We start from the raw sequence: 15,952 nt of genomic DNA, 5'->3' as shown, positions 1-15,952 counted from the left end.
AATAATGTAAACTTTACATTCGTAGGCCTACATATTACTTATGCACCGACACACACGCCTGAATACATACATGCATACTTATGCACACATCTAGATATGGATACATTATAGTGTGTGTGTGTGTGTGTGTGTGAGTGTGTGAGTGTGTGCGCGCGTGCGTCTGCATGTGAAGTATTCATTATTAAGATGGTAGGCTACTCCTTTTAGGAAAAGTTTCTAGTGGCTGGGTAGCTTGCCATTCTGGTGGCTGATCAGCCAGAATAGGCTTTTCTCGGTGGGATGAAAATGAGCGAGGCCAGGGTGGGGGGCACGAAACATTTTTGGCCTGTTTGCAGAATAGAGGTCGTCTGCCAGTGCACTGGCACATACTAGAATTGTAGCCTACATTTGGCCTCGACGTGCACAACAGATTTCTAATTGGGAACCTGGCAGCTGAGACACGTTTTTCACATAATTTACTGCAGTCAAACCAGGATGAACTCACACACCAAACACCTTTTTAAATAAATAAATAAAAATGTTGGCAGTTTTAGTGTGCGGGTTCATTCATCCTGGTTTGACTGCAGTAGCCTACTTAATGCACCCACCATGGTTTGAGCTAGGCTGCAACACACGATTGACTTTAACACCCCGAGAATTTCAGCAAAATGCAGGCCTGTCATACAAAAGAACAATATCTCTGGATTTATTTCCTCTTTATTAACAGTATTTCATAGGTTTTCATGTTGTAGTGAAGAGAATAATAATGAAGTCAAGCAGCAATATGGTAAGATATAGGCCGAAGTCACATGAGTGATCCAGTTTGAGACCATATCCATCGACAGTAGCCAATATTTAGAAAAATGCTTAAAGTGAAAAAAGTCTGTTGACAATAGTTTGCTACCGAGTACAATTGTGGAGCTGCAAATAAATCTTACACCTCAGATATATACCACAAAATCCCAACACACAATATTTACCTCTGTAGGCATTAATGGGTATTTGACAAAAATAGGCTATTTAATAAATGAACATATTTATTCATTTTTCCATGAATAATGTACACTGCAATGTTGTCAATTGGCCTGTGAGTGAGGTTTGAAAGGCTTGTTTCATTTAGGCAATATCAACACAATACGCATCTGGGCTAAAAATCACACCTGTTGGAAAAGAAAGATAAAGATACAGTATTTTAGATGCGGTTATATCCTTCCAACAGCATGCCCTTATATAACATTGGGTGTCCTCCATTCCCTCTACCAGCACAGTGTTTCAGTTTCCCTCTATTGATCCATCCGTAATGTCTTATTCTGCAGTGTTGCTTTTCAGCATGTCATCATTGTGCTGTTCTCTCCTGGATCTCATTTCCAGCTGTGAGGAAGGCTATGACGCTGTGTAAGATAATTAAGGCAGAAAACCTGATGATGTGTTTTATTTATCTTCTCCCTATCACAATTAAAACAACATGAATGCAATAGTCACAACAGTATGGTTGACAGTATAGTTCCCTGAAAAAGAGTAAGGCTGCTGGTTAGAGCATGTATGAGCATTGTCTGTGTGAATGTGAATGTGATTGTGTGTTTGGGTGTGTTTGCATGAATGCGTGTATGTATGCATGCATGTGTGAGCTTGTGTGTGAGTTTCTGTGTCTGTGTGTGTTCACTGTTTTGGTCACTTCAGGGGGTTTAGCTTGAAGGTTAGGTGTTCATGAATGGTTCCCCGTGGCTGGAATATCCCTGGTGTGATGGGAGTCCTGATGTGAGTATAGGAGTCCTCATTAAATAAAAGGAGGTTTGGAGTGGTTTGTGTGTTTGAGTGTGCCCCTCCTTGCACTCTACTGGAAGTGTGACTTAAAGGGAGTTGTTGGGAAGTGAAGTCTCTGTTGACTGCGCCTGCTAGCTGACTGGAAGCCCAGCATTGGTCCTCTTGTCACGGATAGAGCAGATCATGTCTGTAACGAGTTCCGGAAGCCCGTAAGCCGGCCGCCAACCCCAGTCTCTTCGTGCATTGGAGTCGTCAAATCGCACAGGCCAGCTGTCCGCTGCAAACAAGGTGGAACAACAGAAACAACCATTCATTTCCAATGAATTTTTTTATCAAATCTAAATGTTACTGCATTCCTGATAATTGAACAAAGAAGGATAGTCAGTTCTTAAACAAATAAACCATAACAAATTGTCCATCATGCTGTTGCAAATCTATAGTCAGAGAACTGTGAAACTCTTGTTTGTGTTTATAGACAAATGTCCTTGTAAACAAACACTAATGTGTTCTCTATTCTATTATTTTGTATTAAATTTTAACAGTGACATTTGCTATATGGATCTGACAAACCATTGGCAAAACAGTGATTGAAAGTGAGCTCCAGTTGGATGCAGTTCATTCATACCAATAGTCTGGCGGACTGAGTCAGGGTTGTAGGTGACTTTCAGGTGGGGTAGGTGCTTGCGTATTTCTTCAGCTACTTCCTCTGGGGTGAAGCTCATGGCAGCAATGTTGTAGGTGCGCAAGGACAGCTGACATTCAGGGGCCTGCATAAACTCCACTGTGGCACGGTGGCAGTCAGCAATGTGCATCATGGGAAGACGCGTGTCCGGTCGCAGGTAACACTCGTAATGGCCTGTGCTGAGGGCATCATGAAAAATCTGGACAGCGTAGTCTGCAAAACACAGAAAGTATGTAGGGAAAAAAAGCACCGAGGACATGCCCTTCTCATAATGGACATGGGGTTACCTGTTGTTCCTCCTCCAGGCTTGGTGTTAGCTGAGATGACACCAGGGTAGCGTAAGCAACGGAAATCCAATCCATACTTGTGATGGAGGTACTGATCAAATTAGACAAAAACAAGATGTTATTCTTAGGACAGAGGGTACATTTATTTTTGTGTCTTTGCATCTTCAACAGTAAAAATATGCCACTTAGGCCTCATGATTCTTAACAATATTGTTATCAAAATTAATCTCACATTTTTATTAAATCTACATTTGTGGGATTTGCATACTGAGGAAACAAGATCAGCATACCACACATTTGACTAAATGATTGAAGACTATATCCATTCATCTATTTGTTTCTATGTATGTTGTTTGTGTGTTTGTTGGGAAAGGGGGAGAGAGAGAGAGAGAGAGAGAGAGAGAAAGAGAAGGTCACCACAACCCTCACCTCCCCCATCAACTCTCCATGAACTTTGGACACTCCATAGATGGTCCGTGGCCTCTGGACACACAGGTCAGGTGCAGGGTCACGGGGAGACGATGGTCCAAATGCTCCAATGGTGCTTGGGACAAAGAGACGCAAGCAGTTCTCTAGCGCCAGGTCCAGAACATTATGAAGGCCTGAGGGTGAAAAGGGACCAGAATTAATAAATGAATAACCATTTTTATTCTAGAATCTACCAAATCTTGGGACTGGCAACACAGACAGCGGGCCCTAAAAGGCAACGTGCAAAGAGTTTTGTCCATAAACTAAAACTTTTGAATGTTGATGTTGGTGAATTGAAGCATTGAGCTGACTCATTGATATTTGTGCCAAGGATCTTGCACATGGTAAAATGTGCAAATAGATTTCCAATAGTTATTAAATTAGCATTAGTGGGACTTAACACTTTAATTGCACTTTCATTCAAATTATGGCCTCACATGTGCCACATGTTATTTTGAATTTCCTGCGGCAAACATGATTATCAAATATTCACACCACCAAGACTTTCCTCCAGAGAGGGATACACGATTAGAGGTAACAAACAAGTTATGCAACTATCTAACTGTCAAGGGAAACGAAATTACGCCATTTCATGTAAATTGTTGTGTAAAGTATTGTATTGCATGTAGCTTGCATGTAGCATGTAGCTTAGGGAGTACAATCCCAAACATATGTGACCAGATCTCAATCACGAAAAGTAAAAAAACATTGAGCTCCTCTACCTAGTGCTAATTCATAGGTTTCATCAGGTCCCTTTACACAGGTGTATTAATCAAGCACCATGCAGTCTGCATTGATAATCAGGGTGCTTGATTGTATACACCTGTGGAAAGGGACCTGATGAAACCCATGAATAGCTAACTCCTTGTGATGACTATGAAATGCACTTATTGACATAATATTGTAGGCCTTCATTTACCATTACACAAGCCTAGGCTTGCTAAGACCAGACCAATTCTCAATCCAATTTTGATTTGGATCCTATCCATTCAGTTTTGACTTCCATGGGGTGTTATCAAGTTGGGACATTAAACTTTTAACAAATTCTGTCGGAAGTATGTGTATGTCAATTAAAGCTACAGTATATATGCTGTTTGGTATTCTCTTAAAGAAAATAGACTGCCCAGGTAATTTAATTCTAACACGATCAACATCAGCTATTGGTTTATAAAAAGTGCCATAACAGTGTTCCTCTGCCATTGTATTAAGCCAATATAAAACATGTGCCATCCAGCTGGAATAAAGCCCCCCACTCATCAGATACTGTAAGCGACTCTGATTGGTCTGTTTGAATGGATGAGGAGCCAGACAGATCTGTAACTGTAACTGTAACTGGCTCAGACCTGTGTGGTTCCTAGGCTACCATGAGTCAATTTAGGTTCAAAACTTGTGTAGCATCTAATTGAGCAACATTTCTCAAACAATATTCTGACCTGTGATGTTGATGGTGCGTGCTAAGGCCACGTTGGCCTCCCCCACAGCACTGAGCAGAGCGCTGTAATGCACCAGCCATGTGATCCGGTTGTTCACCACCAACTCCCTCAAGTTCTTGTAATCCAACACATCAGCGTAGACAAATGGCCCTGGTCAGATCAAGAGAATGGGGAAGATATGTGGAGGGGGACATGGTAGGGCAGGACGGGCAGGGAAGGGTCATGAGACTGAGGTGTCGTGAGAAGTGGACAGAGACAGTGGTGTGGTGAGACAGATGAAAGAATAGGCAACTCTTCAACATGCTTGTTCATCCTGCTGCTCAATATAATAACTACATTTATTGCAGATGATCAACATAATGTAGTGACAGAGAAATGTCTTGACCTAGAGTAAGTTCCAGCAGGCGTTCAATGAAGTGGGCCGTGTTTGACTGGCAGGATTACAGGATCACCTACCACTGTTGAACACCTCCAGGGGGGGCTTCTTGATGTCCGACAGGATCACATTTTCCGTCCCGTACTGTTCCCTGACACAAGCACAAGTGATTCATTTAACCTATAGCAATATAGTTATACTATCACATAGCATCCCATGTAAACATTACCAGCAAACCGCACACTATTTTCATAAACCAAAACAAACACAGGGACAATAGCATGAGTGGAAGCTTGAACAGAAAAGTTCATAAAAAGTGAGACTGACAGACCATACACAATTCTGACGTTAGATAAATGCATGTTGCCTGACCTAGGCATACATATAAACCAAAACAGACAACAGTTATTCACCATTTTTAACGAACCTCAGCATTTGTGCCAGTCCAACACCAAGTTGCCCTAATCCACCTGCAGTCAATAGAAAATTGTTGCAAAGTAGATCAAACAGCATAAGATCACATTTACACATTTAGCTGATGAATACATGTATTCATGTTGTACTAAAAAACAGCTTGGCTGCTATCTGTGATCTGGGTTAAACAAAACAGAATGTGTTGGCCTCTGCCTCAACTGGGCTTAAATCCACACCCTGTTGTCACTACAGAGCTTTATCCAAAGACAAAAAACTATGCGAGCTATTCATCTCCCGGAGGTCATTCGTTGCTGCTATTATGGCCACACTTTGTTTGTCCCTGCCTATTGTGATGAAGGGAAAATAGCGGTGTCTCTCTCTAGTCAATGAAAACAAGCAAAACTCACAAATTAGAGAAGGAAATTAATAAACTGACAATGTCAACACATTGATATGCACTGACTTTTTTTGTTTTTGTGTAGGCTACTGTTAAAAAGACTTAAACCAAAAGAATGCATTTCACCTGTGATGAGGACCCGAGGGCTTTCTTCAGGAGGAGGAGGGTCGGAGGATTCCTCGTTGTTACACTGATTTATCTGCCGCGGAGACCAACTCATACCACGTACCGGCAGATAAAACAAACCGCCTCTGTTACCGCATCCGTGACACAGCGAACCGAGAAATGCCATGGAGGGCAAACAGATCCGCACAGCCGGTAGCATGCCGAGATGCTGTCTCTGAGGGAGGAAAGGGTAATTTTGCCTTGTCACTATGGTGGTTTTGTATAACTTGTTGTAGCCTACAATTGTTTTTGTTCACCCGTTCATTCATCTCTCAATGGTCAAATGCGGCAGCCTAAATAGAAAGAGTGAATACAGCCAGGTAAATGCCCTGGCCGTGTCTACTTTCAGACAAATACATACACTAACACAGACATGTTTATTAGCCAACTTGATAATATAGACAAACGTAATAAAATGCAACCCACCTGAAGGCTGACAAACACTTGAAATCCTTCTCCGTGTCAACCACGTTCTGTCCAAAATCTAAAAGATCTCATAAGGTCGCACGGTGACTACTAAACTAATTTAAATAAATAATGGCGATAAAAAAGGATTTCATGGTATTTAACCGTTAGAATTAAAAGATTACTCTCCCATTGGTCACCGATCGTGCGGATCGAGCGACCATTGGACAAACAAGCGGCCGAAGAGTGTCATGCTGGGATGTGTAGTTTCATGTATCCTAGTGACCATTCAAACCCTCTTGTTGCACCATAATACACGACTACACTGTCCAGCAAACATGCTGACTGGCTGCTCCAAACGGATTTGTATTGTATGCTGTGGTTTAGCTGAGTTGGGCTTTTGATGTGGCATGTGTTCCTGAGAGGGCATTAGATTTTGTGCTGAGTTCTTTTGGCTACCACGTTTTCAGTCAAAATAAACATTTTACCTCAGTTCTTTTGGCTGTCTTGCTACTGTTTGAAATGAGAAGCTCCCTTGAACTTGCCTTTTTCATGTTCTTATCTCACTGAAGTGAACTAATTTGTTACAAATTCAAAAATGTACAGCTATTATAGGCCTAAATATTTCAACTAGATTAGGGTATATTACAAAAGTTTAACAAAAAATGTAGTTCTCAAGATAAATGGTTGCTGTTCAGGGATGACAGTAGGCCAAGGAATAGGCCTCCATCAACTAAAAACAATGTTGATCTACTTTTGTCACCATTCCAAGTTGAGCAAAATACATAACTGAGACCTCTAGTGGGATAAAAAGGGAGCAGTCTTGTTTGGCACAAGAGATACTGTACATTTGTTGTGAAGCACTTTTAAAATATGAAATATTTTAATTATGGGCTAGCCAGACTCAAATATATTTACAGCAGTTAAAGAAAATATGTTAACGAAATATATATGATATAGAATACATCATTTGACAAATGTAGACTATACTGTATGTGCCTGTGACAAGGACTTGTGCTCACATTCACAGGGTTTGAAGTGCTGTCAAAAGTCAATAATCCAAAGCTCTTCTGATCCCCAAGCTTGATCAATGTCTAGTCTGCATTTCCTCCACACTGTCCTTTGTGAGACTGATTATTTCAAGCAGGCATCTGTAAGACACTTGATGCAGTGATGACGTGGGCCTGTTCAGTACATCTCAGCCCCTGCCACTGTGGTGTGTCACAATGCTCAAGATCTCCTCCCGCACCTCCTCCATGTTCTGGGTATGATCCGTCCACCTCTGGAACAACCCTATGCAGAAAATGGCAAAATGGTTTCCCCATGTAAAAGGTTCAGTGAGAATCCCTGAGAAACGCAGGGGAAATTCTATAATACCTTGGAAGAGAAGATTTTGCCTGTCTGGACACCGATAACAACACCACACACACATATTTGAACCAGTATCCAAAAGACTCAAATACTAATAATGATTAATTGTTGTTGTTACTGTGCTGTACTGTTGTACTGTGCCATACTATGGCTGTTGTAACTTTGGTTAACCTACCCAATGAAATAATAGAATTGTCAAGCTGTCATCACTGGACATCAAATGTAAGTCACTGTGCCTGATTAATGTAAATGAATGAAATGGCACACAGGCATTTTGAAGACAGAGTGAGTCTTGACCTACCTGCCCAGAGGTGCAGTGACTGGGGCTGCACAGAGGGCCAGATAGCAAGGTCTGTCGGTTCGTACAGCGGATTGACGTAGTTCTCCCTCTCACTGGACCTTAACAGGAACTGGAACAAGCAGTGTGTCCTGTCTTTCACTTCAAGTAGACATCTGTGGATAAAGACAACGAGGAAAAATTCCTGAGGCTTAATACGCATGAGTTCTGCTGGAACAGATCTCTTGATCTCCTGAAGCATTTAGGCCTATGCTTTCAGACTACTATATTTGTCGCTCTGAATGATAGTTTGTTTGTGACTGCTGGCCCCAATTGCAAACGCGGAAATGCAATCCCTTACCGTTCTTGTTCGTTGTTGCAGAGGAAGGTCCCAAAGTCGGAGGCATAGGCCTCCTGGGCTAGCCGCAGCAGCAGCGGCTCGCCTAGCTCCAGGGCCAGAGGAAACTGGCGGCCCAGCTGCCATACGCAGTCCAGCAGCAGCAGGAAGACCGGAGCCTCCTGCCTCAGACGGGCGTGGGAGTAGGCCGAGCGGGCACAGCGCAGCTGGAAGGGATGACCTGCCTGGGACGGGAAGCGGCCACACATACAGACACACCGAGTGGCTCGTGTTTAATGCCAACCTTTCTGAACTGAACAGCCAATCAAACGACACCCCTCTCTTGCATGCTTGCTGAGGCGACGTGTTGATTGAGTGGAATTGTTTATAGCCCAGTCCGGACCTCTATATTGAAAGAGCCAGGACTGTCTGTGTACAAACACCATAGCTTATTGAGCGCACTAACTGAATGGACAGTCAAAGGACCATGAATAGCAATTAGCTGAATTTGACAAAAAAAAGTGTATGGGATTAGAATCCCAGTCTGCCCCTATAAACTCAAACATGCAAATGAGTGGCTATAAAAAAATATTGCCGTTATTTTCATAATTGTATGGGTAAGTTCAGGATGCTTACCTGTACCCACTCCCTCTCCAGCAGACAGAGGAAGCCTTTCAGTGTGCGAGACTCTGGGTCCAGTATCAGCTGAGCCAACATACACACTAACAGGGTGGTGTCGGTGCCTTCAGAACCATGGACCAGGACAGAGTGGCCATCCCTGCTTATGAAACACGACAAGGGTAACACAGTTCAGAATTGAGTTAAAGCAGACAAACCTTATTTATGTGTAGCTTAATTTACTCTACATATCAGTTGTGACTAAAGGCTGTTCATATTTTCAATCAACAACCAATCAAATTACACCCCTTCCATCCAGCATGTGTTGACTGGTTGGGATTGTAGATGACTCAGCCATTGTGTCTGTTTCAAAATTAGACGACTGTTAGGAGCAATGGAATTACAATCGCAGACTGCTACTTTAAAGAGTTTGTTATTAACCATCCAGAAAAATCGAACTGAATGAAAACACTGCTGAGTATATTATATTAGGTTTCAAAATCATTTACATATTATATGAACAGTATAGGCTACTCTGCTCTCAATGCTGTGGGCAGCTCCACTGAGTGTGCTGAAGCCTCGTCCATTAGAGGCATGTACTGTAAGTGCTGCCCCTCCCAACTGTCCTACCATAAAGTTCCATACGGCTCTGGTTCCAACCATTCTCTAAGCCAGCTGATTCTATTTAGCTCAGCCAGATAGATGCGCTAATTCATGACACCACCTATGTTAAAAATGATGATGTTCTGTTTAATGGTCTAACTCCACAGTGTACTACACAATTCATAGACTTTTCACACGATTTCAGGAAGAAGTCGTACTATACAGTCTTTCCAAACAAATATTCGATTCTGATTTATAGGGTCTCTACAGATACAGTGAGTACATGTTCCCACAGTATATTGTGAATGATTATTACTGCTTTATAAGTTGTTTAAAAATGTTCAGATGTATCATTAATGCTTTCCAATCATGAAATGATACACCACAAAATGCTTCATAATGCACAGAAATCCTACAACCATACCACCAAATATTTTTTTGCAAAATTAAAAACATATCAGTCCATTAATATGGGTATTAGTCATGGCTTGACTTTAATACTACAACTGTGACTGTGCTACTTCAGAAGCACTTTTATATATTTTCCATTGTCAGTATGACTGTAGATTAGAATTTCCTGTCAAACAAGACAGCTGAATCATGGAATGACATATTTCAAATAAATGTCAATGCATAATATTTTTTTGTTAAATCTGTGGGCTGTTTCGAAATGGCTGTAGTTATGTTAAAACTGTAGGCTGTAGTTATGTTAAAACTGTAGGCTGTGTCAAAACCCACACACTGAAGGTGGGCATCATGTTGTCTGCTCTAGCATGACCACAGAATATCCTTCCTTGCAACTGTAATATAGAGGAGCCCTGTTAAATCGCAGCCTGTAATGCACACATAATGTACCTCATGAGAAAATGAATGCGTTGCAATGGGAGTGAGATTGTAATTTTGGAATTGATGGCATATGAACAATGAGGGTACAGGTGGATACAACAGCATATGTGGTATATGTGGTATATGGTGGGGTGAACATGGGTAAAGTGGGACAATGGGTAAAGTGGGACAGCTAAGCTTTTTCATATATATCTCCAATGTAGTTATGACTTGTCTATTAAAACATATTGCCAAAAGATCTCTAGGATGTAAGGGGTTAAATAATATTGGCAGTGTGGGTGTGATGTCATATGCGGGGTTGTGACCAGACTACTTTCAAAGCCAGGAGCCCGAAAAACAATGATAAGTCAAATGACATAGGAATTTGAGGCAAATTGTGTTAAGTCCAGCAAATCTTAAATGTATATGTTAAGCCTACAAAGTTGTTTTCATATGTAATGTGACTACGTTAAGTATCAAAATAATGAAAAAAAAAGTCATTTATTTGATTAAATGTTTTAATTAGGGGCAAATTTCCTGCCGTCCCACTTGACCAGTAGTGTATTGGTAAAGTGGGACACACCTATATTGTCAAAGTGGGACAGTGTAATATCCAATGGGAACCATTTTTTTCATGGGAATAAAAATGGAAACATTAACATGTGTTTTATTTATTATGATTTATTATTAGTATTTAGCATCATTATTTAGTGTTATTCATTTTATAGATCATACAATCATGTATGTTAGTGAGCTAGCTAGTAATGAGAGCTAGCATGCTATTTGGTAATGAAAATATGTACATTCAAATGAAAACTAAATTAAAATGGTTTAAATCATAAAATAGGAGCAAAATATTAAGTTAATTAAAGGTTTACGATGCAAAATAGCACTTTTTTGGGCCCTGTCCCACTTTACCAATGTGGGGGTGTGTCAGTTGAGCTTTGAAGGAGTTTAATTCTGTCTGTGTCAATGATTACTTAATTATAATGATTTGATCATGTAAAGGACAACCTAAGCTTTCCAAAAATAACTTATATTGATATAAAATATATTAGAGTGTTTGCGATATAGGGCTGAGAAGTTGGATTTTCCAAAAGTGTCCCAGTTTACCCATGTTCACCCTATGTGATTCAGCATGCATTCAAATTCCTGAGTAAACAATGGCAAATAATTTGCCTGGAAGCCAGCTTGAATTGACCAGGGTGGGAAATTCGGTCTGGAGTCGCTCCATTGAGAAGTCTATATGGCCAATTAAGAAGTATTCGGGCCAATGAAATTGCTTGGGCTGGCTTTATATGATGATGATTAGTTGAGTAACAATGAAGCATTTGATTTTGTATGCAACAAAATCACTGTAATGTTTAGATTCCGCAATCATGTTTGTTATACTGTACAAGATATTGACAAAGATAAGAGAAGGTTGAAACACGCCCCGTAATCAAATCCAAATGACGTGTTACCAGACTCAAATTCTGATAAGAATTCATGTCTGGCTACACCAAGCTAGCAAATAATGATAGCTGGATTTCAGTGTGCAAACAACATGAACAATCTTTTGAAGCTGTTCTCTCACCTCTCCACACATTCTGCCACCAGCCCTGCTGTGGACAATGCACTGTGGACATGGGAGAGCCACTTGGAGTTCTCCAGCTTACTGAGCCACCGGTCCATGCTGTGAGACTGGTCTCCACACGCTTCAACCAGCTTTATAAGGCTCTCCTGGAGGACCTTACCCCTGTGGAAACACATATACATGCTGACAGGCATACATATATAACATGTAGTAGATATGTGTACACACACACACACACACACACACACACACACACACACACACACACCCACATGCATGTACTGTATATACTGCACATACATGCATGCAGGCTTAAATATGCATACATGACATGTGAACACAAGCACGCACCCACGCACACACACAAACTCAAGTAAACTATAACTTTCCCATCAAAAACATAAAAAAAATGATCCATCAAATTGTCCATCAAATGCATTAAGACATTACTGGAGAAAAACACAGACCTCTCCATGTGCCGATGGAGTCTCTTCCATGAGTTATAACAGGACTTGGACTCAAAGCCGCCCCCCGTCATCCTGGCCTGTTGGGCTTGCTGGGCAGAGCGGGTGTCTATGACGTAAGCTCTTTCTGCCCCGTCCATCACAGCCTGGAGGAAGAGCTCGTCCTCTTTACAGCGTTTCCTATTGGCCCCCGTCAGCGGCTGGCTGCTGCGCACAATCACCTGGGAAGCGGAAAGAAATCCAAACATCAAAACACCACATAAACACAACTTTAATTCCTTAAATATTTCGACTGAGATATTTATGACTATGAGAGGCTAACAAAGTGACATATCCTGTGCTGTGTGTCACACGTCATTATGTGCTGCTGTTTACCATGCCATTTTTCTGATGGTAGTAGCTGAGCACTGGGAAGCGTCCTCCCTGTCTGAAGCGGGCAGCCTTCACCAGCATCTGGTCATCTACACACTGAGGCACGATGACAGCGGGTGGATATGATGGACAGACGGAGTAGTCCGAGTTGACATTACTCAGCCTCCACTTGACCTGCTGTTGTCAGGGTTCAATTGCAAAAGACAGTATGAGAGAAGACAGAGGAAGTGTATACATTTTTAGGGGAAAAAGATAGAGCTATTTTGCTATCTCAAATCAGTAAGTCTAAGATGTGTAATTAACAGCTATATGTCTCTAATCAGTAAGCTTTTTTTTCCCTTTTTGGTGCCTAAAAATAGTTTAATAGTTGTCGATCTTGTAAAATACTCTCTAATTCAGGTCGACCTACATGTGAAGGGTTCAGATGCAAAAGCCTCTAAATCCGTCTGACCACTTTTCTTTTAAATGAGCATTTTGTATTAGGCTCCTGAATTAACTCACACTATATGTGAAGAGCATTCACTCACCATCATTATCTCATTTTTGACAAAAGTGGATTTAGAGGCTTTTGCATCTGAACTCTTCATGTATTAAAACAGTTTTGGTTTTCTGAATACCACTGCTCTAAAAATACAATCTTTACTAAAACGGAACGGATGTGACGCTGACTGTGGGTTGCAACAGATGACACACTTTTTCACTTCCTGTGACAAACGAAGCCATGACAGTTTGAGTTTGTGTGTGTGTGGTGGTACAGTAGTGGTGGTGGGGGAGGTTTGTATGAACACATTTGTGAGCATAAACTTACCAGAGCCCCTAACTGATTATAGTGCTTCTCTAGAGTTGATAAGCCCCATTGGTCATCTAGACTAAGCCAAGATGGTCTATAGAAGAATGGGTACATTTCTGTGACATTGTCCAATGAAGAAAGCGCCTACAGAGGACAGCAAAAAATACAATGAGTGGAATGTGTGTGTGTATGTGTGTGTGTGTATGTGTGTGTGTGTGTGTGTCTGTGTCTGTGTCTGTGTCTGTGTCTGTGTCTGTGTCTGTGTGTCTGCGTCTGTGTGTGTGTCTCTGTGTGTACGTACACCGTAAAATTCCATTGAAAAGTGCAATAATTTTATCTACGCTAATGTTGCCACCAGTTAAAATGCATACTGAATATCTAGCATACCTCAATGGATCTGGCCACATTCAGGCATTCCTCCATGCCTGGAATGTCCAGCTGAAGAATGCATAAGTCCTTACATTTAATTGTGATGGTGCCAGAGGATCCCACCACCCTACGAGGGAAACACAAACAGGCATAAAGCCATGCAGCACAGTGGAGTTCAGCTCACTGCCATGCCCTGAGCTCAGTGTCCCTCTGGCTGGGGAAAGCTAAAGAAGCAAGGCAGACAGACCAAACACAGAGTCTGCACTGGGTGGGGTTTCAGGGACAGTAAAGCCCCTGGCCTGCTCTCTCCCAGAGAGAAGCTGCCGTTTATCATCGCCGCTCCAAACAACGACAAAGAGATAGATACACAGACAGAGAGAGAGAGTGAGAGAGAGAGAGAGAGAGAGAGAGAGAGAGAGACTGGTTTGTGAAGCTGGAAGCACGGTGCAGGTCAAATACTGTGGGATAAGACCTGATCTGCAGACATTCAGGCTCTCGTTAATGAGATGAAAATATTACCTTTATGAGGAACAAACACCATAAGCTACTAAATCTATGATTTTTATAGGCCTAGTTGTCCTCGCTGTCACTGCTAAATGGTGATTTAAGTCAATTATATTTGAACAGCAACAAATGATAACGGGGGAATTTTCAAAGGTAATATTTTCATTTGCTTTGCTTGTCAGCTGCTGTCAGAGCACACAATAAGTAGCCGTATGCGCACACACACAAATACAAGCTCTCACACAGACACACACACAAGCTCTCTATCTCTCTCTCTCTCTCTCTCTCTCACACACACACACACACACACACACACACACACACACTGCTTCACATGGCATGGGACTTGCAAACACATGGCCAATTGGTCAAACCTGGTATTTGAGCCTGTCTTAAGGCTGTGGCTGGAATATCCCAGCAGGTTCTCCACACTGATAAGGAGGAGGGAGAGTTGATGTTACAGTGGATAAGAAAGAGTTTGGATCAGAATGGAATAGAAATAGACCTCACACCCCAAATAATTGTAATAGTATATTTATCATCTATCCATAACAGCCATATGCTGAATGGCTATGTAGCCAGGCTTATAAGAAGTTGTTGCTGTTAATCTCTCAGGTAGCCTATCTCATGCAAACACTGATAGGCTAGGTGTTTTTTGTGCTGCCTACTTCCATTCAGGGTCGTTCTTTATTTTGCAGCTGTCAAAAAGTTTGAATTACAGAACACATTAGTTTACAGTGTAATCAATTTCTTGTGTTTTAGTTCATAAACGTGAGCATTTTTTTTCTAGCTGAAAGGATTTCCAGCTAAACAGACGAAAGTTACCAAACCATTGAAGATAACTTGATCCCATAACCAAGACCCCCATTGTAAGTCACTTCAGTCCACTCACCTTTTCTCGATGGCATCGATGTTTCTAAGCAATAAAAGAAGTTGCCAGGTGCTGTCTCCACTCCTGTCAGAGAAAAGTAGGTGGTGGCCAGTCACGCACAGTGTCCCTTTCATCGGCGCGTGGAACGGTTGTTTCAGCACAACATCTTCAACGTTTGCTGTTTTAATATGTTCTGAGAATTCCATTGACTCCACAAACAGGTGAGCATACACACAGTAAAGAAGAGTTAGCCTGCTTTTGGAAGAATTGAAAGCGACGGATAAAGACACCTTCCGCTATTGCCCACAGTGTAATAGCCTGAGGCTGACAACCCCCAACTCTGTCTGGCCCACGACGTAGAGGTGTTGGAACTTGAAATGTTTTACAATAAATTCAATATTTTTCGTCTTCCGTGCAAATGGATCACACCGTTCTTTTCCGCACTTGCATCACACCTCGGTTTGTTCTCCAGATAAGAGACGTGGCCCATAAATAGAATTCCACTCGTTATCTTGGACATTTCTGCTACCATATCGAAAGTGCTCAGCATGCCCAGTGTTTGCGCAGGCGAACCCTACAGAAAAAAATCTCAAATAACAAAAGAA

General features: G+C 41.7%; 2 protein-coding genes across 4 annotated transcripts; both read right to left on the bottom strand.

Moving 5' to 3' along the window:
* Positions 1 to 715: 715 nt before the first annotated feature.
* tdh2 (L-threonine dehydrogenase 2) lies at positions 716 to 6,829 on the bottom strand. Of its 2 annotated transcripts, XM_062523687.1 has the most exons (9): positions 6,392 to 6,829; positions 5,927 to 6,140; positions 5,417 to 5,459; positions 5,070 to 5,140; positions 4,614 to 4,763; positions 3,142 to 3,314; positions 2,713 to 2,803; positions 2,369 to 2,638; positions 716 to 2,020 (listed from the first exon to the last, which is right to left on the bottom strand). In XM_062523687.1, exons 2-9 carry the CDS (start codon positions 6,123 to 6,125, stop codon positions 1,875 to 1,877), a joined length of 1,143 nt encoding a protein of 380 aa, XP_062379671.1. In that variant the 5' UTR covers positions 6,126 to 6,140; positions 6,392 to 6,829; the 3' UTR covers positions 716 to 1,874. The 2 variants fall into 2 exon arrangements, with proteins under 2 accessions (XP_062379671.1, XP_062379670.1); XM_062523686.1 differs by having other exon boundaries at positions 5,927 to 6,829.
* Positions 6,830 to 7,231: 402 nt separating this feature from the next.
* zgc:154055 (uncharacterized protein LOC556036 homolog) lies at positions 7,232 to 15,952 on the bottom strand. 2 transcript variants are annotated; one of them, XM_062523634.1, is made up of 11 exons: positions 15,369 to 15,952; positions 14,851 to 14,907; positions 13,991 to 14,099; positions 13,622 to 13,747; positions 12,817 to 12,990; positions 12,445 to 12,662; positions 11,978 to 12,139; positions 8,992 to 9,133; positions 8,380 to 8,600; positions 8,043 to 8,194; positions 7,232 to 7,663 (listed from the first exon to the last, which is right to left on the bottom strand). In XM_062523634.1, exons 1-11 carry the CDS (start codon positions 15,551 to 15,553, stop codon positions 7,569 to 7,571), a joined length of 1,641 nt encoding a protein of 546 aa, XP_062379618.1. In that variant the 5' UTR covers positions 15,554 to 15,952; the 3' UTR covers positions 7,232 to 7,568. The 2 variants fall into 2 exon arrangements, with proteins under 2 accessions (XP_062379618.1, XP_062379619.1); XM_062523635.1 differs by lacking the exon at positions 14,851 to 14,907.

Source organism: Sardina pilchardus, chromosome 20, assembly GCF_963854185.1.
Source record: "Sardina pilchardus chromosome 20, fSarPil1.1, whole genome shotgun sequence".
Classification (NCBI taxonomy): Eukaryota; Metazoa; Chordata; class Actinopteri; order Clupeiformes; family Clupeidae; genus Sardina; species Sardina pilchardus.
This window is presented reverse-complemented; position numbering and strand designations above follow the sequence as displayed.